Below are 26154 nucleotides of genomic sequence, written 5' to 3'. Positions count from 1 at the left end.
GTGTAACCATTTTTCCGATATGCCCTAACTGACCTCCTCAAAAATGTTTGGCTTATTCCGCCACAACCTCTTAAGAAAGGTGGGACCAAACGATTCATCTAAACGAGTGCATCATTCCACCGAACACTATTTGAAATTGAATTCGAAGTTATTATCATGATTCTCAATTTCACAGAATGTGTGAAGAGCTCTATACCAAATGGGCATTCACACTTTAGATTTGAGGAAATACAACCACACCCTATTTTGCTCATCTGTAAGGCGATTATTGTTTTAAATTGGTCTGTACTTTCAAATATGAAGTAAACTCCTGGATTTGTTTTTTTTTTCAAACATATGTTTTGATTCATAATTATATCTTCGGGCGATAAGTTGAATATTAACAAGAGGCGCCAACATTCAGAAACCCATCGCAATTCTGAGATGTGTCTTGAACTTAAAGGGGGGGGGGTCATGGAGAAATTATGACAAACCACTGTATTCTTAGTTGATTTTTATCTCAGAATAATACTGTTGAAGTAAGACAGTTTTTAACAGTCTCTTTTAATCAGGGGCGGATCAATGATTTTCAAAAGGGGAAGAACATTTTCCCGAGGAAAATTTGACAAGAAAAAAGGGGGTTCACCACAAAATTAAGGCCATTCGGTCCACTAAAAAATTTGACAAGCAAAAAAAAAAACAAGAAAAGATAAAGGTCCTCATTTTCAAAAGGCAGGGAGGCACATTCGTTATAAAGGAATATATACATTGCAAAATTTAATTGTGCCTCTCAAAGGGGGGGGGGCAGGGCCGGCTGTGTGTCCCCCCCCCCCCTGGATCCACTAATGGTTTTAATCTGCTTCATTTCGTTTGTCTTTAATTGTTTACCTTCGAAAATCACCGGCTTGCACTTTTTCATATCTTCTTTTTTTTATTCCTCTTCTTCTTCATCTTCTTTCTTCTCTTGCTTCCCTATTATGACCTTTTAAAACTCACACTCTAAAAAAAGAAAGGTTTTCCCAATATTGGGTAAAATGGGGACATGCATGTTGGTTGGGTAAAAAGATACCCAAAATTTTGTAAATTTTACGCAATGTTGCGTTTAAATAGCCAAATATGGGGTTTAAAAACAAATACCCAGCAAACATGCATGTTCCCTTTTACCCAATGTTGGGTAAAATTTTACTCAGTGTTTTTAGAGTGAACGTAGTGGTCCACCTGCATTCATTCATTCATTAATTCCGACCCCAAAAACTAATCATGTCTTTGAAATCGTATAAATCAATGATGCCGTTGGTTCCTCTCCTCTTTCTTTTTGATAGTGCTCGCCGGCTTGTCATTATAACTTATTCTGAAAGAAATCCAACTATCCAAATTTACTTTTTCCGGACCATTTCATCGATGCATAAGTTAGGGACGAACAAATCTATAAATAAACTGCTACTTAGCATACAGACAACATGCAAGGATGTGAATGAAGCGATAATGGTAGATCGAGAACTGCATGTATATGAAGATGATTGCCATCGTCTTGTGATGTCATCGTTTCCCTGTGGCATTATCCAACCGTTGCTAAGCAACCATCAATACATTAGAGGATGCCTCCGTTCACATGTTTGGTATTCAGAATATTGGTCGACATCCTATTAGACATAGTCTAAAAACTGAATGTTATAGCATAAGGATAGCGAAACTCGAAGTGGTAATAAAAACGACAATGATCGTTGAGATAGTCATGATGTATTTTAATAGTTTGAATGCAAAATTGAATTTCTTTACTACTAATAATGTGCATCATTGCACATTGATTCTTTTAAATTAAATCATTTGCGCATTATTAATGTGAAAACATTATTTGTTGAATCAGGGGCGGAACCGGGATTTTCGAAAAGGGGGCACATTTTTCCAGAGGACTAATTTGACAAGCCAAAAATAAAAAGTTTTCACCAAAAAATTAAGGGGGTCCTTAATTGTGTTTCAACGACATATTCCCTTTAAGTGTTTTTTATTATGGCTCTCAAGGGGTGGGGGGTGGCGAACAGACCGGATGTACCCCCTTCCCCCATCTCCCCCCCCATCCTCCACTGTGTTGAATAATGGAAACGAAATATTTTTATTCCATTCTAAATGCGAAAATTATACTAATTTCTGACATATGATTGTTTTCTCTTCCTCTCCACTAAAATTGAATTTAGAAAAATATACCTCCGTCTATTTAAAATGAAACAAGGGGTGTCGGTACCACTAAATCTAATAATGGTCACAGCTATTATTTTACATTTTATTTTGACTAAAAATAAAATGATCATTCTATCCTTTTCCTGTTTGCGAGCCAACAACTTTCGAGCACGGTAATGCTGATTTAATCAACAGCATATTTATTTAATAACCAATTGATCAAAAGTTTAATAAAAGTAGGAGATCGAGGCTGAGAGGTTATAGCAAGAAAAATATTTCATTTCATTTATTTTCCATTTCCAACAATCATTTACAATAAGTTATGTTACATACATCTTGATATAATTATAATCAATAAAACAAGGAATACCATGTATCAGGTAGGAAACGGAGGATGCTGCTAAAAAGCGAAGCTTGTAGAATGCAGCCTCCGATTACATATTCGTATGAACAATATAAACAAATACAACATGGTAGAAATTTGAGCATTAATCCATTTGAATGTATAGTTTGAAAAAAGAAAGAAAGAAATAGAAAATAAAAAAAGAGCGAGATAAAGGCTCCAGATTCTTGCCACGGCACTCACAGCGAATATTAAGGATCAACAGAAAAACGAAAAATATCATAAGTCACGGTTCGTAATGCTGAGTATATATGAAAAAATATAATGTATGAGTGATGAAGAGTTAAATAAAATAACTAACGAGTATCTTGGATAAACTTTTTAAACTTAAATTTAAAATAATTTAGGCTTGGGGAATCTTTGATAGTATTATTAAGAGTGCCCCAAAGTCGAGGGCCTTCGAAAATAAAGATTAATTTGGCCGGAATTGTCCGGGGTAGAGGTTTATGATAATTAATCGGATTGATGTGTACATAGGGTATTTATGTTTATAAATATTGTATCTTCATACTCATGCATGGTGAAACGTAGTCTAGATTCTAGATGTCGGTGTACTTGTTATTTCTCTCCCCTTGCTTCATTCTCCCCTGCGCGCCCCCTCCCCTCTTTCACGGGTAAGCAATCGTGGGGCTGTTTCCACTTCGGGGGTAGAGGTCGAGGATTGTGTTATTGATCAACTACAAAGTAGAACAGTCCTGGCAAAGGACTAGGTAAAACGTTTCACCGAGGTGCGGTAAAATGATTATTCGATTTTAGATAATAACATTATGACTTAAGTAAACAAGTAATTTTATACAAAAAAATAAGTAATGGAATATTGCATGTCCCTGGAAAGCTGGGGTTTGAATTAGGCCCTATTAGGGCCTAATTCAAACAATAAAAAACAAATTAAAAAAATAGTGAGTAAGGGACATCGATTCTTATTTTGCCTGTGACCAAATTATAACTTTTTTGTGAAAAAATTAGCGGAAGTTTAAAATGTCATAACTTTCTTATTTTACATTCGTTTTTTATAAAATTTTCAGCATTATGTTTGTTTCTCTATCGAATTAAATTAATATTTTTTTCTGACCGGGTGTACTCTGTCAGCAAATACTTTGTGAAAGAAATCAAGCATTATTGATGATATCTATTGAATTCTTTGCTATGAGAGTGTTATATTTGATGAGGTTTGTGGCTAAAGTTGTGCTCAAAAGTTAGTGAACCCTACCAGAAAATACACTCCTTCATGCTGAGTGGGTATCAACCAATCATACTTTAATATATCTCTATGGTATCAAAATGTCATAATTCCCATGACCCAAAGGAAGTGTTGACGCCGCGCCCTCTACGTGCGAGCGTTGGCAGCTGCCGAAGCTCAAGCAAGCGAGAGATAAAGGAAATCGAATCTACAGGTGTTTGGAGAACGGTTTGATGCGTTTCATACGAACTTTTGCAAGGATGGTAAATGCGAATCGTTTATTATTGTAATTCTTGTAAGGCTAGGTGTTTGGTTTTACGTTCTTTACCCTCGGATGTTGTGGAATAGACCTGAAAAACTTTGTTTGAATTTGTGTGTTGTCCCACGTATAGCGAATGGTGGGTGCTCTGTCAGACGGGGAAAATTAAAAAATAAAAACACGTCAATGACATTATTGAAATGAGGAGAGAGCGAGGAACGGGGGGGGGGGGGAATCAGGGTACTAATGGATAATTCGTTTTTCCTTTCTAATCATTGAAGAGCGAAAACGGAAATCAGCCCCATGGTTCGGTCTATGAGTATGAGATTGAGAACACAAAAAACTAAATCACAGCGAGAAAAAATGTGCAGTGATTGTGATGTGATTTCGTTTTTGTGGCCAAATCGTGGTTTTGGGAACCACTCGTAGATTTGTGTACACGCACTTGTGTACAAAGTGAATGGAGGTGGAAATAGGGAACCGTGCGTGTGACTGCGCTGCTGTATGAAGTGAATGGTGGTTCCCTATATCACGATGATTTCGTTTTTGTAGATCAAAACAGAATATTGATATCAGAAATACTTTTGGGCTCTTTCTGATTTCTCATTCTATATTTGTGTTTTTATGTATCAAAAACAAAATCAGACCACGCTTTTCTCTCTGATTCTGTATTTGGACAATCGCACAGTGAACATTGAACTTGCCGTCGGCTCTCTGATTTCTGATTTGCTCTTCATTCATCAATATTAAAGAGCGCCATCTACGTCAACAAAACGTTTAAAGCGCCATATTTCATAATTATCCTGATAGAATTCAAAATAAACCACCGTTCTAGCATATATACTGGCAAGCTATGGGTGTCGATCTGTATTCATGGTTGGGGGCTCTTTTGTTCTCTTGTGAGGGATCTGTTTAATTTTTTAAAATTATTTTTGATAGATTTTATTTTATTATCAAAAATTTTTAAAAAAATGTCCCTCACAAAAAAAACAGAAATCAGAGAGCTGACGGCAAGTTCGATGTTCGCTGTGCGACTGAATATCATATTATTTGATGTTTAACTGTTAACCAAAACGTATACTCTGGAAATGCAAAATTTCTCGCCGTTGAAATATAAATCGTATAAATGGGGTTTTCATGTCACTTGTGTGGCACATAAACTTTGTACAGCATATAGAATAAATAAAAAGGAGAACACCATCGATCCTCCATAATATGGGTTTATCGAGTGCTAAATTGGACAACATTTGAGGAAATCAATTAGCAATTAGTGTCAAGTAAAGAGTTTTTGTTTTCTCTTTGTATTAAAATGATCACCAAATCCTTATTTCCAGGTTTCTGGTAAATTCATTTTTTCTCCCCAATTTTTCCTTATTTTTACCTTTTTTTTATACCGGCTCCCAAGCGCCAGTCCGCAAGGCTCGGTGCGCCACAAGTGGTGCGCGCCACCATTTGAGAATCCCTGCTCTAATCTCTCTAACTTTCTCTAACTTCCTATACTCTAATTTCTAAACATGCTAAACTGTAAACAAGTTGTTGTCAGAATATGACCCCGGGAAAAAGCGTGATGGCCTTGGGGAAAAAATATACCCTAAGGCCTAAACACATTTGACTAATCTTTAGTTTAAAAAAAAGCTTTGGAAAAAAACAAACCCTAAATACATTTGACACCACGATCATTGCATTGATGATTGACCAGTCTTTTAGTATAAAAACCACCTTTTTTTTGACAATCAGTGTTGTTTATACCCATAACAAGTGCACGCATGGCCCACGTCCAAAACCTGAAAAAAACACACATTTAAACACGTTTTTTTGGTCATGCATGTGTACAGCAATATATTGGACTGAACTCCCCCCCCCCCCCCCCCCCCCGGAGCGAGGTCATGTTCGCTGTGATGTGATGGGTCAATAGTAGGAATGGTGACCAATGAAGAAAATAAATGAAAGAAAGGTTCCGCCAAATTTCCCATGGAATTGCAGGGATTCAAAAATGTTAAGATAAATTCCCTTAGGCATAAGCCAGGCTTTAAAGAAAGTCAAAATTTTCTCTTAAAAATAAATGCGGAATCTGCACCATATTTCCAGAGCATGGAGAATCTTAGCTCAGATGGAAGTGGGGCCGGGTCACTGAAAAATGAGCTAAAAATGAATAAATCTGTGGTTTTGTCCGAGTTCGGGAACGTTCTCACAAATTTAGGATCGCACATTCAAAATTACCACTAAAAAAGAGAACAGAAATCAAGTTGACAGCATGCTAGTGGCAGGCTTCCATTCAACATGGGGTCTGTGATGCGCTATGTCGAACAGAGGGCGGGGGCTTTCAAATGGCGGGCACAAAACATGGTGATACTATACATTTTAACAATTGATGTAATATTGATATACATGTAGAAGGTGAAAAAAATATGGCAATCGAAAAACAGACAAATATGTTAACAAACATTTATGCAAATTTGAATTTGTGAAAAGATATTTTAGAACAAAAAATATTGGGAAAAAGCTGAACATGTCAAATTTTAGGCTCTACCTGTAGTTCTAACTGCATCCTTTCATTACGGTATCTAAAGTTAATTGAGTAAAGCTGAGCAGAGATCTGTGAAACTTCACTTCTGTAACATGCCTTGCTGCATGTCTTGTATATGAATTATTGGGGAACTTTTAATTGTTTTTCTAACTGCATTAATTTCATAGGCATCTGAAGCAAAGCGGGTGAAGCTGAGCGGAGATGATCGGTCTCAGAAGCTCTCTGCCTTGACAGCTGCAGGATGGAAGGAAGTAGAAGGCCGGGATGCCATCCAGAAAGAATTCACTTTTGGGAACTTCAATCAGGTATGGTATGGGCATTGTGCAATTTAATTTTACATCCTTTCCCAATTGCACAAACATCAATAATAATAATATAGGGTATTTATATTGCGCACGTATCCACCTTGTTAGGTGCTCAAGGCGCTCCTATATTACCCGGCTAAGCTACATGTAGGTGTTCATAGTGCACACAGCTTTTTAAGGAATTACTTCCTACCGGTACCCATTTACCTCACCTGGTTTGAGTGCAGCACATTGTGGATCAGTTTCTTGCTGAAGGAAATTACGCCATGGCTGGGATTCGAACCTCTGAATCTGTGAAGTTCCTGGTCCTGATCCTCAAGTGGATATTGATGACCAATAAGAACGTTAGCGATCGAGAGAGCTCAATATTTTTAGTACATTTTGGAGTTGAGTCCCACCACTTTGCAATTGACTGGAGGGACTATAGTAATTATTCCTTTCACGATAGTATCCCACAGTTTATTTTTGAATGTCTCAGGGGTCTTGGAACAAATAACATCAGGAGGAAGAAGGTTCCAAGCCCGGATGGTTTTCGGGAAGAATGAATGACGGTAGATGTCGGTGTTGCATCTGATGTTGGAGAGGGAGAGTCTATGGTGACCCTTTAGGGCCCTCCTTGGTTGAGTAATGTACTCAGGTCTGGGTATAGCGACTCGGTCATGGATGGACTTGTAGAGCAACGTCTGTCTGGATACAAACCGTCTGTGTTGAAGCGGCTGCCAATCCAATTCTCTCTTTAGGTCAGATACATGCACATCCATGCCATATTTGCCTGTGACAAACCTCGCTCCTCTGTTTTGGACAGCCTCCAATTTGTTGATGTGTTTAGATAAGAATGGATCCCATATGCTACAGGCATATTCCAGATGTGGTCTAACTAGGCAGGTAAAAGCTGCTTCCCTGATTTTCTTAGTAGAAAAGCCAGATAGATTACGACGAATCATTCCAAGCATACAGTTCGCTTTTGTTGCTACTTTGTCCACTTGACTCTCCCATGACATGGTTTGAGTAAGTTCTATTCCGAGGTAAGGATGCTGTTTGACCTCTTGCAGAGTAGTACCATTTATCGTGTACGCTTGGGGGATCAGATTCCGTCTCTTCTTTGCAATTCGTAGTATATAGCATTTGGACACATTGAATTCCATTTGCCACCTGTCTGCCCAGTTGGAAAGCCTGTCAAGATCAGACTGGAGGATTTCTGAGTCAATTCTGGAATTGATTGTCCGGTAGAGGATGCAGTCGTCCGCAAATAACCTCAAATTCGAAGATATGTTTGACGAGATGTTGTTGATATAGATGAGGAAGAGTAACGGGCCGAGAACGGACCCTTGCGGCACGCCTGATAATACCTTTGCCGAGTCCGAGCTCTCCCCATCAACTACTACCCTCTGTGTTCTAGTTGTCAGCCAGATCTCAATCCAACGTAAGAGTTGGCCATGGATGCCACACTTTCGTAGTTGAAGGAGAAGCCTTTGATGAGGTACCTTATCAAAGGCTTTGCTGAAGTCTAGTATCAAAACATCTTGCTGTGATCCTTGGTCCAGTGACCGTGACAAGTCTTCAATGGTCAGGACAAGTTGACTCTCACAGCTTCGGCCTTTCCGAAATCCATGTTGATTTACATTCAGGAAGTTGTTACTTTCAAGGTGCTTGATGATGTGCTTGTAGATGAGATGTTCCATTATCTTACAGGATTGAGAAGTTAGGGAAACCGGGCGATAGTTTTCCGGAGAGTGACGATTACCCTTCTTGAAGATAGGAACAATGTTGGCTGATCTCCAATCTTGTGGAACATCACCTTCATCCAAGGATTTCTGAAGTATCATGGTAAGAACTGGAGCAATCTGATCTTTGCCCTCCTTAAGTACAATATTAGAGATGTCATCTGGTCCGTGTGCTTTCTTCACCTTCGTGGCCTCCAGAAGCTTGGCTATTCCAGCAATACCGATGTTTAAGTCTGGAAGTTTAGGGAGATCTTCAACACCACCATTTACATCTAACATTCCAAGCTGGTCAAGAGGTAGATGATTCTCACGAGTGAATACGCGACAGAACTGGTCGTTCAACATCTGAGCCTTATCATAAGGACTAGAAGCTTCCTGACCGTTTCTTCTGAGGACCGGGGTACCAATCGTATCTCTTCTTCTGCTCTTAAAGTATGAGAAAGCTTTCTTCCCAAATCTTTCACCCTCCTCAGGTGTGAATACAGATGTAAGGTAGTCTCTATGAGCTTTCCTATATGTAAATCTAAAGAGCCGCTGAATGTCCACAACCCTCTGTTTCAAAGTCCGAAGACTAATCCACTGGGCCACAACGCTCCACATATGACCATCCACCCCAAATCGGCAAGTCAACAGGAGGGAAGGTTCTCTGTAAATCACCAAAATTGTAATGTGGTCTTCAGAAAGCCATAACAATTAGATTTAGTGTATTTGATGAAGAAATTCTTCTCTATACTGTCAAAATTTCAAGTTGTAAAGTCAAATAGAAGAACACGAGAGTTTCTTGGGCGCATGTTCTTGTGGATCGACTGCAAGTTTCATCGAGATTGCACAGCGGGCTCATCTCATGTTTGAGTGAACCGTGAACTTCAAACGTTTTCTCCTTTTTTTGTGAAGCTCTTGCTTGGTTTCTTCTATGTTCAATCAAGCACTTATGTAGGTTATTGTTTATCAATTTTGACAAGTTATTTACCATTTTTGTCTCACCTGCAAAGCAGAGTGAGACTATAGGCACCGCTTTTCCGACGGCGGCGACGCCAACATCAAATCTTAACCTAAGGTTAAGTTTTTGAAATGACATCATAACTTAGAAAGTATATGGACCTAGTTCATGAAACTTGGCCATAAGGTTAATCAAGTATTACTGAACATCCTATCAGAGTTTCATGTCACATGACCAAGGTCAAAGGTCATTTATCATTTAGGTTCAATGAATTTAGACCATGTTGGGGGAATCAACATCAAAATCTTAACCTGAGGTTAAGTTTTTGAAATGTCATCATTACTTAGAAAATATATGGACGTAGGTCATTAAACTTGGATATAAGGTTAATCATGTATCACCAAACATCCTGCATGAGTTTCACGTCACATGACCAAGGTCAAAGGTCATTTAGGGTCAATGAACTTTGGCCGATTTGGGGGTATCTGTTGAATTACAATAAAAACTTTAAAATTTTTGGATCTGATTCATGAAAATTAGACATAATAGTAATCAAGTATCACTGAAAAGCCTGTGCAAGTTTCAGGTCATATGATCAAGGTCAAAGGTCATTTAGGGTCAATGAACTTTGGCCAAATTGGGGGTATTTGTTGAATTACCATCATAACTTTGAAAGTATGTTGGTCTAGTTCATAAGACACCAGGGTTTAATTAGAACATCAATTCAGAATACGGGCCATTTTGTCTTATATTACCTACCCTCTCTGTTTTTCCTTCCAGGCCTTTGGTTTCATGACCCGTGTGGCGCTCAAGGCAGAGACCATGAACCACCACCCAGAATGGTTCAACGTCTACAACCGTGTGGACATCACGCTCAGCACTCATGACGTCGGTGGGCTGTCCGATAACGACATCAACATGGCCAATTTCATCGAGAAGGCGGCGACGACGTCAGCCTAGTAATCTTTCCTTCTCTTGGATTCCAGGGACCAGTAACCCAAAGCTTGGCAATCAATTTCATTCTTCATTTCAGTGATTGATTGTGATTGTAGTCTATGTGATCTGTCGTAAATAATTGTGCTATGATCATTGCTAAGTTTTGTGTTACGGGGCCCTCGGTAACGAAACCGTCATCCATCTACCTTCTTCAACCGTAGAAAGAGCATTCATACTGAAACACAAGAGATGTGTGTATGAAAATGCATTTAAAGTATTTAATATGCAAGGATTGTTTGTTAGGTTATGTTATGAACAATGTCTTGCTTCATGATACCAAAAGGGTGTGATACTTGTGTTTCCATTTTGAAAACACATTTACACTAAAACGTGACACTTGTGTTACATTAACATGCATTCAAGTTATGACACAAGTGTTATACTATGAATAATTCACTTTATACACAATACATACTGCCGTACATAGGCAAAAGGAAGCAAGTTACCAAAGTATAATTTGTTGTAAATGAGCAATGTGTGTTCGTCATTTACATAGGCGTCAATGCAATTTAACAGCATATTTTCTTCAATATCTTTCCATAGAACGATCATTTCTTCAGGGTGGTTCAGAAACAACAATAACTCAAATTTGACTGATGCGTCACTTGCTTCCTTTTGCCAAAGTTTGGCAGCATACCAACACACCATAGCCCATATTCCGAAGTCCCGTTTAATTCATGTCATGGTCCAACTCTGGGAAAGTTGTGGAAAGCCGAAAATATCACAAATGTGTGATGTTTTTTTATGTTCATGGTGCTCTTTCACCATGCTACAAAGGCGAAGAAAACTGATCCCGTTGCTATTTCCAGGCTATGTGACTTCCCTATTAGAACAACGCCATCTTCGTCCTGGCTTGCGCTTTTCTGGTACTTTTGTCACTCTCCATGTACCCATGACACATCTAAAGGGATATGGAAACCATGCCATTTCATCTATTGCTCCACGCCTCTGGAATTCCCTCCCTTCTTCAATCAATCCGTGAAATTGACAACATTGAACTCTTCAAATCATCTCTAAAATCTCACTTATTTCAGCAGATGTGTCGTAATTAGCTAAAAATGAATGAGCCTGCGCCTGTGAATTTTTTAATCAGAAATATGGCACAATATAAATCCTGTGGATCATCATCATCATTTCCGGTAAGTTACGAAAGACCGGAGTAAGAGATGAGCTTATTAATTGAACCTGTTAACAATTTATGTCGCGGTCGGCTTTCCATAGTTTTAATGACAAACAAGAGGTTGAATTTAACCTGAGTTCAGATAAATGTGTTGTACCAGGAACTCGCCTTGATGTTTTCAGACGAAATGTGTGTAAAGTAATGATCATGTGTCGGCACCATAACACTTTTTTTTACAGATTCTTAACATCTTACAATGTATTTTCTTGACTTGTGTTTCTATCGGAAAGTTAATGATTGCCCTGATGACAGTTTTGTGAAACCAGCACCACCTGTCACCGTGTTCATCCTTGCCAATAAGGCTGATATTGAGCTAACGTTTTATATGCAGCTCACGGTCCCGTCTTGCAACAGATATACATTAATAAATGTGAATTCATGTACAATGACAATGTGTAACATGTGGTATCAAAAAATCATGTCTGAAATTCATGTAGTCAATAATTCATGTTCATGAGGCAATTTCTTCTGATAAAAAAATTGACCTAATTTTGCTCAGGGTTAAAACCAATTAATAGAACCTAATTATTTATTTCATTAATTTTCCCTTTTATTTTCTCTTTTTGTTTGGGGAGACAAAATAAATTTATTTTTGTTGAAATATACCTCTTACAATTACCTTTTAGATTTGTCCTTTAGTGAGTACTATGAATTTTAGAATTACTGAAATTACAATATAGTTTTCCATGGATATGATACATTCTTGATATTTTTCTAATGTGATTATAGTGCAGACAATCCTTGAATTAATATATTATGAAATTGAAGAAAAATAGTTAACTGTTGATATTTAAATTACATACATGTAAGAGGTGATGAACAAAATACACTGTATGCTGCATGCAGGCAATAAACCAACCTCAAACATTAAATAAACTATCAAATTTGTTTGTAAATGACAGTTTTTGTTTTGGTTGCATTGTCGGATCAGGGGTGTACACGTACCTCACTTTACAGTATTGAGAAATCACGTACTGAACTTGCATATTGATAAAGGAGCTAACTGTCAACCGTGCCCCTTTATTTGTATATAGTGTATTTGTGTTCCAGCTCTTTCACAATCCTGGAGCCCAAAGCACAAAGTTTAGCAAAGATCGTAGAACAAATTTTTACTATTGATTGCATTGACTTTAATGTACAATCGATTGTAAAACTGAAGCATATGATCAGTCGCTATGCTTTGTGTTATGGAGCCCTGGATGTGCTTAGTCTGCAGTCACAGACCCTCGGTTTTCGCAATTCACCTAGTGCATATTGCAGAGTCTGAAGTAAGGAGACTACATTAACTATGTACTGTGGCTGGCTCATATTTAACACAGACAGAGCCTTTGGAGTCTAGTCTTCACCCTAGACACGTTATTGGTTGAGTGTCAAATTTGAGTCTGTGCATGCAGACTAGATGTGCTGGGTTCAGAGTATGTTTCAGACGTGTTGCTATTGGTTGAAATATTTGTTAAAGCATTCCTTTATGTCTCTGGCCCGTATTTTGAAGTCGGGTTTAACTTAAACTCAGGTTTAAAGTTGTGGTTTAAGTGTGGGAAGCCAAAAGTATCAAATTTTTATTAAGTTGTATGTTTCTTATGCTTACTGTGCTCTTTCCTGATTCATCGATGGTGAAGACAATCATCTATTTATACTTCCTACACTATTATGAATGATTTGAGAGCCGAAAGAGCTGAAGTTTGATATCTCTACTCCTAGTGATTATGTAACCATTGGCTATCCATACTTAAACCACAACTTTAAACCTGAGTTTAAGTTAAACCCGACTTCAGAATACAGGCCCATGTATTCATATCTTGTATTGTTGTTGTCACAATTAATGTTCATACAATTCTAAGGGAATAAGATGAGTTAAGTATTATGTGTTATAATAGCAGTTGTAGACTAGAGGCCCGTTCTCATTACACTGTCTGAAACCGGTTTACTGGAAACCGATTCAGGAAACCAGTTTGGAAGATCGCTTTGCTAGCGTTCCCACTTGATCACACCATGGAGCTATAGTATTAACACAGACGAAAGTGGTTTTCAAAATCATTTCACATAAAGCGATCTTGTAGCTATAGAAACGCTCTCGGTGGGGTGACTCGTTTTGCGCAAAATTCAAAACCGCAGCGTAAGCATTCTACACCAGTCGTGTGGAGTAGCGCGCTCAAAATGTGCGATGATCACTTCCAGAAGAACGGTTGTGTCCTCATGCTAAAACCACATTAATGAGGCAAAGCGATCTTGAAAACTACATCGTGACGTGGTTTCTGAACCGGTTTGGAAGATCGCTTCCAGGATCGCTTTGACCGTTCTCACTACACGTTAAGCTAGTTTCCATTAAACTAGTTTTAGTAAGGTAGTGAGAACGGTGTGACTAATAAGGATGCATGCCCTGGTCCTTTGTAATATCACAAATTACTGTATACAGCCGCAGAGTAAGTTATGTCTAGTGTTTCAGCTCTCATTAATTTGTTATTCACAAATGTTACAATGCATGCAAGCCCATAGCCAGAAAGGGGGGGGGGGGTCAAACCCCCTAAAATTTTCAAAAGCAAGAAAAAATAGGGGATGAAAAGGAGAAGAGAAGGAAAGTCAAGGCATCTAACCCCCTAATTGAAAACCCCTGGCTGCATGCCTGATATGTACTGCTTTGGAATCAAAAGAATCAAAAGATAGCATTTCTTGTTTTTCATGTACTTTAGGATTTCAATTATGTAAAAATGGGAGAAAATCTTTAAATGACTATCAAAAGCTGAATTTTCTACTATTGTGTGCTTCGTTTGTTGCTATTTTAGAATATCTTATACATTGTATCAGCCAACCTGTGCATATGTATTCAGGAGGAGGAAGGGGGAGGGGGGGGACAGAGGTAGTCTGCTGTGCAGACCCTTTACTCGAGTTTTGGGGTCGGCATGCAAAAGCCTTGTTTACTGAAGGCCCTTAGAAAGAGCAAGTTTTAAAAGTTGTAGTCTTTTATGAAGACCCACTTGTAGATCAAAGTTTCAATCAGAGTCCGTGCCTGCAAACTATAGCAAAGCCCCCCTCCCCCTTTTTCAAGCAAAGCTCCCCCTATTAACCTTTTTTTATTTAAAAGTTTGTTCCCAAATCCCATAGTAAATCCCGTATTTACCCACGTGCTTCATATGTTTGTTTCGTTCTTCCAGAATTCTTTTTTTATGTGTATTTTGGTATCCCATGTAATGGTGTGCATAATGATGATAGAAAGAGTATTCAATAAAAAAAAATTGATAAATGTACAAAGGATTGACCTGTGTGTTATTGCCCTGTTATTGTACATGTGCTACATATAATTTCCGGAAGTAGTCGAAATATCACTCATACTATTAACAAAACGGTATTGAAACCCAATCTGTCTGTAGATTGATAGTCGGAGGTCACACTTTTTTTGTCTTTTTGTATGTGAACTATATCTCTTCCCAATGATGTCTTTGAGAATATAGTGTTGACAAAATGTAAAATTATGAGATCTGGGATTGTTTCATAATCTGATTAGTTATGACTTTTCCTGACTTCAGCTACAAAGATCTCTGCACTGATTGTCTTGGATCAAATTTTCAGTGATTAATGACATTAAACAAGATGCTTCAGTCATGAATTTCTCCCTGAATGAAAGAAAAAGAAATGGAATTATTTCAATAGTATGTAAAAAAAGGTGGTATTTCCACGAGTTACGGCAGGACAGAGGCCAACAATATTGATTCAGTTCATACTCATTTGGAATGATGTCGATTTCAAAAGCAATATTTCAGATCAAGGAAGTGTTTTATCCAACAACTAGTGTGTTTTATCTGAAGGAAATGTGCTCGGCCAGTCAACATAGGAAAGTAGTGAGATCTGACAACTTTTTAGATGAAACACTCTTCTGATCATTGTTTTTTATTTGATTTATTGTTTTCTTTCTTCTGCATTCATAACATTTGTATACTTGTATAATATACAGTGAAACCTGTCTATAGTGACCACCCAAGGGAAACACCAAATGTGGCCTTTATAGGCAGGTGGCCACTAACACAGGTTTGACTGTAATTTTCATTACATAACAAACATGATAAATGGGTAATTGATTTTTGGCATGAATCATAAAGAAAAAAATACTAAATAAAGTCATTCTAAACAAATATGATCTATACTACCAAACAAAATCATAACATTAACAGTTTGCAGGAGAAGGATTGTCATAAGCAGATTGCATGAAGAAAATGACTATCCAGGAATAAAACTCATTAAATTAATAAATACATTTATAAACCAGAATGGAAATTTTATTTTGTTCATAATTTTATAATGATGGACATGCTGACAAAGAGGATGATGGTAATAATGATGAAGATCATGCAAAGCAATACGTGTTATTTACATATTCCTTCATTTTTTCCCAAGACATGCATGTTTGATATATTATTTGAATCCGGGGGGGGGGGGGGCACTTCCATTCACGAGTGGATACCATGCGCGACCATTGGGTCACGAAAATAAAAGCACCCTAAACACGTAATTTCCATATGAAAATGCACCCCTTAACGTGTAAAACCCTACCCTTAACAAGTATTGGAAACAAAACGATGCTCTTGGCAAATATTCCCTGAAATGAACCCCTAAACAAGTACAGGAATGTTTTATTTTTACAGGTCCTTCGGTCGTCGGCTTTACCGTATTTGGTTTAGTACGGCCCCACCTTCTACACCTTGCGCAAATCTGACTCTAAACACGAAGTGTTGGGGCAAAAAGGACATCCTTAATAAAATATTTTAATTTTGTTTAATCATCCCCGCAAACTCGACCTAGTCTACAAATGTAGACCCACATCTGCAGTGTGTGTACCTCAGCTGATTCAACGAGTCTGCATCGCAGACTAGGTCTACTGAGGCTGAAATGGCTCGCTTCGCTCACCTTTCAGGCTGGTTTGCTTCGCAAAGCAGTAGCAGATCGCACCTCACGAGCCATACAGAGTCTGCATAGCAGACTAAACTCGACCCTAAACACGTAATCTTCCTACCGAATTAGATACCCTTTTTTCATTATTTTTGTGTTTTTGACACCCTTATCACGTTACGTACGTAACGTGCCCTGTCGTGAAAAAGAAATCCCTTTTACGTGTTTTTTGGCCGCGCACATGGGCGGAAATATCCCAGGGGGGACGTGTCCCCCCTACTCAAAATAGTAGGGGGGACACAATATCAAATTTCCCCCTACTATTTTGGGTCTTTGGTGATGCTAAGAAATATCACTAAAAATGGGAATGAAACGTGCGTTTTGGACGAGATGACATTTTTTTTTTTTTTTTTTTGCTTGTCAAATATATATGTTGTAAATTGGATTTTCCTTGTGTAATATTTCTCTAAAAAAATCTAGTTAAAATGATACTATGTTTTATTATTTCATTTCAGTACATGTAGCATTTGAATATAAAGTGTATAATAAACTTATATTTCACATTATATATGCCAACTTTATCTTTAGTACTCTTTCTTCCTCTCTGTACTTCTATCAACTTTGATTTACTCTCTCCCTCTCTGCTCATTGGCTAATTCTTTCCCGCCTTTTTTTGGAGTAGCAGTAATGCCAATTCATGTACCCCCTTTAGGGATGCTTTTGTACTATGATGTGCACCATTGCACTTTTATTGTTAGCTAGGGAGAAAGTCCAGTGACTCATGACACTGGCAGTAGCCAGGGCATTCCCACTGCTTGTTGTTGAGGAGGAGACTTGTCCCTACAGAAGGAAGTTTAATTTTGAAGTAGAGAAGTAAGTTGATTTATATATATTCTTATTTTAGTAAATTGAATGTTTATTTCATTGATATGTTATACTTACTGTCATATATATAAATGCATACATTATTTACCCAATTTTTGAATATTTAAATGGACAGAAAGCTCACCTGATGGTGATATGTGCTGAGTTTTGATTATTATATTCTATATATATATGTATATGTTGCATTACCAATTGCCACATGTATAATATTCATTTTGATGTGATGATTTTAGTTTATTTGTGTAATTCTTGCACAGCTTTGAATAAAAGATATGAGTAAAAAGTCAGTGCCAATAGACCAATTAGAAAATCTAATGTTACCATAGCTATGTATTGCTTATAACTTGGATGTGTATATTTGTAAGTGACATTTTCAATTTCTATGTTGTAGGACTTCTGCAAGGACTTCCCTTGATGTTCAATTTTACTTTAGATGTTGAGGCAAAATGCAGAATTAGTGTCTGACCGGTGAGTGCATGGTCTAGGGAGAGTGGTTCAATTTATATCATGTTGTGATTTTCTGAATACGAACATATTGTTGACATATTTTATATCTAATGAAAAAGATATACTTCTTGATTTACTTTCGCTTTAATGGTCACTGGAGAAAATGTAGTTGTCTTGATTGATAATGTAAATCTGTATTTGTTATGTTTAGAACTGTACTATTCATACCGCTATTATGTAATGTGTGGTAATTATATTAATCATGTGCTTGTTTATATTTTGTTATTATGCAGAGGCTGTTTTCCTTTGGTGAATAAAAGAGTTCAATGAAACCGCAGCCCTCGTGAGTCGTGTCAGTGTTGTGGTCGTCGGCGCGAACCCTTTCAATGGTGTCAGAAGTGGGATCATCAGCAACAAGGGACCATCTGGTGCGGGCTCTGCAGATATCAGACTTAGAAGAAATCTTGAGAACTTACATTGTACGTGGTCTTATCCTGGTGTCATCGTGCACAAAGTAAAATTGAAATGACTTTAGACTGGTTCTAAACAGCCTCGGTCAGACTGTATGTAATGGACAACATATGCTTTTTTTACTGATTTTTGCAGTGATTGTATTGTGGTTTCGCTATTCTGTATGCAAAATTATTTTTATGTACCAAATTGAAATCTAGGATCATGGAAACCAGTTCGAGTTCATCATCAGCTACAACTGAGAGTATGGATGTTTTGTCCCAATTCTTCCGCCGTTCAATTGGATTACAGAGTATATTACAGAGCAACTTACCAAAATTCCGAGGGATGCCACATCATGCGGATGACATGTCCTTGTCAGAATGGCTTGAAGAATTTAATGGAGTAACTGCTAACCAAAATATGGAAATGAGTAGCAAAGCTCGACTGTTGCTAGATCACCTTTCAGGACCAGCACGAGAGGAAATAATGTGTCTCAGTGAATCGAAGAGACAGGATTTTGATGAAAAAGTAAGTCGTCTGAAATTGTGCTTTGGCTATCAGGAAACCACACAGACCCTCAGTAGCCAGTTTCATAATCGCATACAGAGAGATGGAGAATCACTTTGTGACTTCAGCCGTGCCCTGATTCGCACCTACAACAAGATGGAAAAAGCTGCCACTACACAAGCTCAAGGAGAAGCTTTAAGTCAGTTGAAAAACAAGACCTTAAGTGATCAATTTGTCAATGGTGCCCGGGAGGCTTGGGTGAGGAGAGAGTTGAGGCGAATACAGATGATGCATGAAATCGATGGATTTGCCAAGATTCGTGAGGAAGCCCTCAAACTCTTTCAGGAGACTGCCACCACTCAGAGGCCCAGAGTCCGAGAAGCAGATATTGAAGTTGGAAGGGCAGTCATGAAAGATTCCATGCTTGTGCAACAGGTAGTAGAACAACAGAAAGCTATAATGACGGAGTTGGAGCAACTTAGGGGAGAAGTCGCCAAGCTGAAAGGAGGAAAACCACAGAGAAAGAGGACTGATGGACGATGCTTCAGCTGTGGCCATAAAGGACATCTACGCCGTGACTGCCCCAACATACCCACTGGTTCCCCTGCACATGAATATAATTACTCTGCTGGCAACTGGCATCAGGAGAATCAAAGCTTCCCCACTTGGAGCACGGAATCAGGTACCATGCAGAATCATGGCAGTTTCAACAGGCCAACAGTCTTCCAGTCCTCATCACAAGGAGCTGCCAGTATTCCTCACCAACATATCGCATCCCAGGAGGAAAACTAGACCCCTCTGTTGTTGAGGGCCAAACGGCAGAGGACAATAGAAAGCAATATCATACAGAAGAGCCCATAGAAGGAACTGTAACCAATCCACAAACTGATATGTCATTTGGTGGTAATTCAGAGGATGTAAATGAATCCAGTCGGGCACATTTACAGACAGACAAACTTCAGTGGCAGAGGTTGTGCCAGCAATGGATGAGATAGTCGACACAGCTGATTTGATTTCCGAAAGCCCAGCTGTCATAGCAGAAGTTGCTGGTGTACCCATTGGCTGCATCCTCGACACTGGGGCAGAGGCGTCCATTATACCATCAGACGTGTTTCATCGACAGTTGGAAGCAGCGGTAGGAGAAGTGAGCCCATTTAATAAACCTTTGAAAATTGTCGGTGTGGGGCCAACCAAAGTACCAGTGGAAGGCTTCATCCGAACCCATGTCTCTGTAAACGATCAAAAAGCTACAATAGGATTTCTAATCGTACAACGAGAGTCATGTGGGGAAAGACAGAGACTTCCCTAATTTGCTGGGATGCAATGCCCTTCGAGCACTATTTCCTTTGGAGAGAGCGAAAGGGGAATTTCAGATGGTGAAGGATTGCTTCGACATTGAGACTGCAGGTAGTGCACATGTACGAGAGGTTGTTACTGGGGCAACAAGAGTAGTTTTGCCTGCCAGGACGATACAACACATAGAGTGCGCAATGAGGCCTTTCCAAGTTGGGGAAGATGCTGAGTCAAGTGTCTGGCTTATCCAGGGTAACAGCCAGTTTGGAGATTCCCAGGTTGAAGTCATTGAAGGCTGTTGTGCCGAAAATGGGGACATGCATGTTCTACTGATGAATTCTGGAGACAGAGATTTCATAGTACCACCCCATTCAACTATTGCTTCTGCCAAACAAGTGGAAGAACATTGTGAAATTTGTCTACAAGCTAAAGATGACCAGTTAGAGGTTAATATCTGTGATGTATTGATTGCCAAGACAGAGCCGGGAGTTGATGACGACGGACATGAGCCAGAGCAAGCAATGGATACCCAGCCTCCCCGTCGGACAGCATCAGCATCACAGGAGAGATTCTCTTTCACTGATGGTACAGAAATACTGCTTCCTCAGGGCATCAGCCTAGATGGGATGGCTTATGAAGATGCATCTAGGATTGCTAAACTCCTACATGATCATGAAGAAGCATTCTCTAAAGATGAATTCGACCTGGGATGTTGTGATATAGTACCACATGAAATCAGAGTGACCTCTGACAAGCCAGTGCGTCTGCCCTATCGGAGGATAGCTCCTCACGTGACTTCAGAGGTTCGTGATCTATTACAAGACATGCTGGAACGTAAGATTATAAAGAGGTCAACTAGCCCCTATGCCAGTCCAATCGTTCTTGTGAGGAAGAAATCAGGGGCATTACGCTTATGTATTGATTATAGACAATTGAACAAATTAACAGTCAAAGACTCCTTTCCATTACCCAGAATAGACGAATCATTAGAAGTAATGAATGGAGCCAAATACTTCTCTTCCCTTGACTTGTCTCATGGATATTTCCAGATCACTATGCACACAGAATCGGTGCCCCTAACTGCTTTCCGTGTACCCTGGGGACTCTATGAATTTGAAAGAATGCCTCAGGGTCTATGCAACAGCCCAAGCACATTTCAGAGAGTGATGGAGGCAATTTTTGGTGACATGAACTTTTTAAAAGTCATACTCTACCTTGATGATGTTTTGGTCTTTTCCAGAACGTTTGAGGAGCACCTGGAAACACTCGGAGAAGTCTTTGACCGCCTAACAACACATGGCCTGAAGTTGAAAGGAGGAAAGTGCCAGCTCTTCAAGAAAGAAGTAGCCCACCTAGGGCACATTGTCACTGAGAAGGGTGTCATGGTAGACCCGAGCAAGGTATCAAGGATCAAGTCATGGCCTGTACCTCAAAACGGATCAGAATTATGCTCCTTCCTCGGTCTTGCTTCATATTACAGAAGGTTTGTCCCTGACTTCACCAGAATAACAGCACCACTCCATGCACTAACTGGACAGAAGTGTAAGAAAAGGAGAAGGAAGACAGGGGACATCACTCCAGACATAAGCTTTGTGTGGACCAAAGAGGCCGAAGAGTCATTTCATTAGCTTAAGGAGAGACTGTCTTCAACACCAGTACTTGCCTATCCCAAGTTGGGAGAAGAATTCATACTCGAGGTTGATGCATCTCTAAAGGGACTTGGTGCCTGCTTGTCGCAGAAAGATGACAATGGACATTTACACCCTATCTCGTTTGCAAGCCGTAGCCTACGTGGAGCCGAGAAGAATTATCCAGATTTCTCAAGCTTCAAGAACTTCTTGCCCTTAAATGGGCAGTAGTCGAGAAGTTCAAAGGGTATTTGTTGGGTGCTAAGTGTATTGTATACACGGATAACAACCCTCTAGCCCACCTTCAAACTGCACAGTTGGGGGCCACTGAACAGAGGTGGGTAGCACAGTTGGCAGCCTTTCAGCTGGATATCCGATACCGTCCTGGAAAACTTAACAGATGTGCCGATGCACTCAGCAGGTGCCCTGGAAATGATGAAGGCGAGGTGAAGGAGATGATCGGAGCACTGACGGTGACCACTGTCCTCCCGGCAGAAGTTGTGGTTTCAGGAGACCAGTTGGTAGATGAGGAGCCGCCGAGAGTTCCTGGCGTGTACCCGTCATACTCAGTAGAAGAACTTGAAACTCTTCAACAGAGTGACAATGCACTCGCTGTGTGCAGACGTTATCTCAGGTGTGAATGGAAGTCCGAGGATGAAATCAAACAAGAGAATGCAGAAATAAAGTCCTGGTTGAAGGAGCGAGCTAGCATTATAGAATACAAGGGAGTCCTGTATAGGCAACCACCAGAATCAAAACATCCTCAAAGAAGACAGCTTCTTGTACCAAAGAGTCTCCAAGAAAAGATGATAGAAATGGCCCACGACCAATGGGGCCACCAAGGCATCAATAGAACTTTAGCAATCCTGCGGGAAAGATGCTTTTGGCCGGGTATGTGCAATGATGTGAGAGGACACATCAGGAAGTGTTTTGCCTGTGTTGCATCCAAGACTCCAACGCCAGCTATACGGACCCCAAGACGGCATCTGTTGGCATTCAGACCCCTCGAGTTGATCGCGATAGACTTCCTCAAGCTTGACAAAGGCCAAGGTGGATATGAGGATGTCTTAGTAATCACAGACGCCTTCACCAAATTTGCTCAAGCCATTCCTTGCAAGAACCAAACTGCCGCAGTAGTAGCACATGCTTTGATTGATGGTTAGATCGTTCACTACGGTGCTCCACTTCGAATTCACTCAGATCAGGGGCGAAATTTCGAAAGTTTGTTGGTACGAGAGTTGTGCAAGCTATATGGCATTGAAAAGACACATACCACTCCTTACTATCCCCAAGGAAACGGGCAGACAGAGAGATTTAACCGAACCTTGTGTGGTATGATTCGCTCCCTTGATCCTGACCGTCGAAAGAAGTGGCCTGGGCTTATTGGCCAGTTGGTATTCTTGTACAATTGTACTCCACATGGTACAACTGGATTGTCACCGTACCGACTTCTGTATGGACGAGAGCCCAACACCCCACTGGACCAACTCATAGGGAATGGAAATGCAGATTGGGATGAAGACTTTGTGTCAGAACACTCTAAGTCACTCCAACAGGCCCACATGTTAGCGCAGCAGAATATGGAAATGATACAGAATAGTGAGAAGATGAGGCATGATGCCCTCCCTATGAGTTCACCTCTCAACATCGGCGCAAGGGTACTACTGAAGAAATGCGCATTTGAAGGACGTCATAAACTTGAAGACAAGGTCTTAAGGGATCCCTTCATTGTGACAGCAGTGAATGAGATGGGTGACGTGTATAAAATCCGACCCATGTTTGGAGGACCAACAAAGGTGGTCAACAGGAGATTGTTGATTCCTGACCCGCGGGAGGAAATAGCAATTCCTACTCCACAGGATAAGCCAGAGGACAGAGTGAAGTCACAACCATTGCCCACTTCAGAGAATACTACCCCCTACTTCACCTTCTTGTGGGAACCCTCAGAGCCTGATAGGCTTACATCTGGTGAAGAGAGACCTGTCACACTTAATACAAAATGGCTCTTGCGGAGAGAATGAGTCTTCTGGTAGAAATGTTCCCAGTGAAGAAACCAATGCGGCTGAAGATGCCATACCGCAGAATGAACCCCTTGAAGACGACAGATCTCGACATGATAACATGAATCATGAGGTCGAGCGTCGGAGGTCCCGTCGTGTGAACAAGGGACAACACAGAAATCGACTACATCTCCCAGTGTCGGTATTACCAAAGTGAAGTGAAAAGATTATTTCTTTTAGAGAGACTTTTTATCTTATATGCATTTGATATAGAGTGTGATTAATATTCTATAATGTTTGACATATTTTTTTTCTGCATGTTAAGCTTACTGTAGTAAGCACTTTTATACTTCATTTTGAATTACATGCAATTACCGCAGATAGCAACTTTTATTTCATGGAATGTGGGGAAGATATTGTATTTTTTGTGTTTTATCTTTGTTTCAAACATTATGACATTAATCGTGGGGAAGATGTTGTAAATTGGATTTTCCTTGTGTAATATTTCTCCAAAAAAAAATCTAGTTAAAATGATACTATGTTTTATTATTTCATTTCAGTACATGTAGCATTTGAATATAAAGTGTATAATAAACTTATATTTCACATTATATATGCCAACTTTATCTTTAGTACTCTTTCTTCCTCTCTGTACTTCTATCAACTTTGATTTACTCTCTCCCTCTCTGCTCATTGGCTAATTCTTTCCCGCCTTTTTTGGAGTAGCAGTAATGCCAATTCATGTACCCCCTTTAGGGATGCTTTTGTACTATGATGTGCACCATTGCACCTTTATTGTTAGCTAGGGAGAAAGTCCAGTGACTCATGACACTGGCAGTAGCCAGGGCATTCCCACTGCTTGTTGTTGAGGAGGAGACTTGTCCCTACAGAAGGAAGTTTAATTTTGAAGTAGAGAAGTAAGTTGATTTATATATATTCTTATTTTAGTAAATTGAATGTTTATTTCATTGATATGTTATACTTACTGTCATATATATAAATGCATACATTATTTACCCAATTTTTGAATATTTAAATGGACAGAAAGCTCACCTGATGGTGATATGTGCTGAGTTTTGATTATTATATTCTATATATATATGTATATGTTGCATTACCAATTGCCACATGTATAATATTCATTTTGATGTGATGATTTTAGTTTATTTGTGTAATTCTTGCACAGCTTTGAATAAAAGATATGAGTAAAAAGTCAGTGCCAATAGACCAATTAGAAAATCTAATGTTACCATAGCTATGTATTGCTTATAACTTGGATGTGTATATTTGTAAGTGACATTTTCAATTTCTATGTTGTAGGACTTCTGCAAGGACTTCCCTTGATGTTCAATTTTACTTTAGATGTTGAGGCAAAATGCAGAATTAGTGTCTGACCGGTGAGTGCATGGTCTAGGGAGAGTGGTTCAATTTATATCATGTTGTGATTTTCTGAATACGAACATATTGTTGACATATTTTATATCTAATGAAAAAGATATACTTCTTGATTTACTTTCGCTTTAATGGTCACTGGAGAAAATGTAGTTGTCTTGATTGATAATGTAAATCTGTATTTGTTATGTTTAGAACTGTACTATTCATACCGCTATTATGTAATGTGTGGTAATTATATTAATCATGTGCTTGTTTATATTTTGTTATTATGCAGAGGCTGTTTTCCTTTGGTGAATAAAAGAGTTCAATGAAACCGCAGCCCTCGTGAGTCGTGTCAGTGTTGTGGTCGTCGGCGCGAACCCTTTCATATATTTTCGTCGAAATGACCTTAAATTTTAGGTAATATATATAGCCTTTTTTTTTGCTTGTCAAATTTTCCAGACCCTTGTCCCCCCTACCTTTTGGGAGAGATTTCCGCCCCTGGTCGCGCATGGTATCCACTCGTCAATGTAAGTGGCCCCCCGGGATTTGAATATGGAAGGGGATAGGGTGACATCATATGGGTATGAACTGAATCAATAATTTTGGCCTCCGTCCTGCCGTAACTCATGGAAAAACCACCTATTATTTTACATACTATTGAAATAATTCAATTTCTTTTTCTTTCATGACTGAAGCATCTTGTTTATAATGTCATTAATCACCGAAAATTCAATCCAAGCTAATCGGTGCAGAGATCTTTGTAGCTGAAGTCAGGAAAAGTCACTATAACTAATCACTTTATGAAACAACTCCCGACCTCTAAAGCTATAAGGCTATGAAACAGTTCTATAGGCATTTCTTAATGAATATTCAATACGCAAACCGATGTACTATCTCCACTTGTTCCTGAAATAAGGTTTATTCAGTTTTTATCCTCCACACAGGAGAAAATTGACTTAGACTAACGGATTTAGTGTATTATTCATTGCTGCAATTTATTTCATTATTAGGG

General features: G+C 39.1%; 2 protein-coding genes and 2 long non-coding RNA genes across 4 annotated transcripts; all 4 read left to right on the top strand.

Annotated features, from left to right (window-relative positions):
* Nucleotides 1-3928: 3928 nt before the first annotated feature.
* On the top strand, nt 3929-12133 carry LOC121419997 (pterin-4-alpha-carbinolamine dehydratase-like). Its single transcript, XM_041614508.1, has 3 exons — nt 3929-4003; nt 6694-6831; nt 10276-12133. Exons 1-3 carry the CDS (start codon nt 3974-3976, stop codon nt 10453-10455), a joined length of 348 nt encoding a protein of 115 aa, XP_041470442.1. The 5' UTR covers nt 3929-3973; the 3' UTR covers nt 10456-12133.
* Nucleotides 12134-16991: 4858 nt separating this feature from the next.
* On the top strand, nt 16992-18325 carry LOC121419493. The gene is made up of 3 exons (XR_005970608.1): nt 16992-17425; nt 17829-17905; nt 18178-18325. It is a non-coding gene; the product is annotated as an uncharacterized LOC121419493 (long non-coding RNA).
* An 85-nt stretch (nt 18326-18410) lies between these two features.
* Nucleotides 18411-19769, top strand: LOC121420741. Its single transcript, XM_041615391.1, has one exon. The coding sequence runs from the start codon at nt 18560-18562 to the stop codon at nt 19634-19636; it is 1077 nt and encodes a 358-aa protein (XP_041471325.1). The 5' UTR covers nt 18411-18559; the 3' UTR covers nt 19637-19769.
* Nucleotides 19770-24301: 4532 nt separating this feature from the next.
* LOC121419856 lies at nt 24302-25527 on the top strand. The gene is made up of 3 exons (XR_005970639.1): nt 24302-24682; nt 25086-25162; nt 25435-25527. It is a non-coding gene; the product is annotated as an uncharacterized LOC121419856 (long non-coding RNA).
* Nucleotides 25528-26154: the final 627 nt, after the last annotated feature.

Source organism: Lytechinus variegatus, chromosome 8, assembly GCF_018143015.1.
Source record: "Lytechinus variegatus isolate NC3 chromosome 8, Lvar_3.0, whole genome shotgun sequence".
Classification (NCBI taxonomy): domain Eukaryota; kingdom Metazoa; phylum Echinodermata; class Echinoidea; order Temnopleuroida; family Toxopneustidae; genus Lytechinus; species Lytechinus variegatus.
Note: the sequence above shows the minus strand (reverse complement) of the source record. Positions and strands in the feature narration are given on the sequence as shown.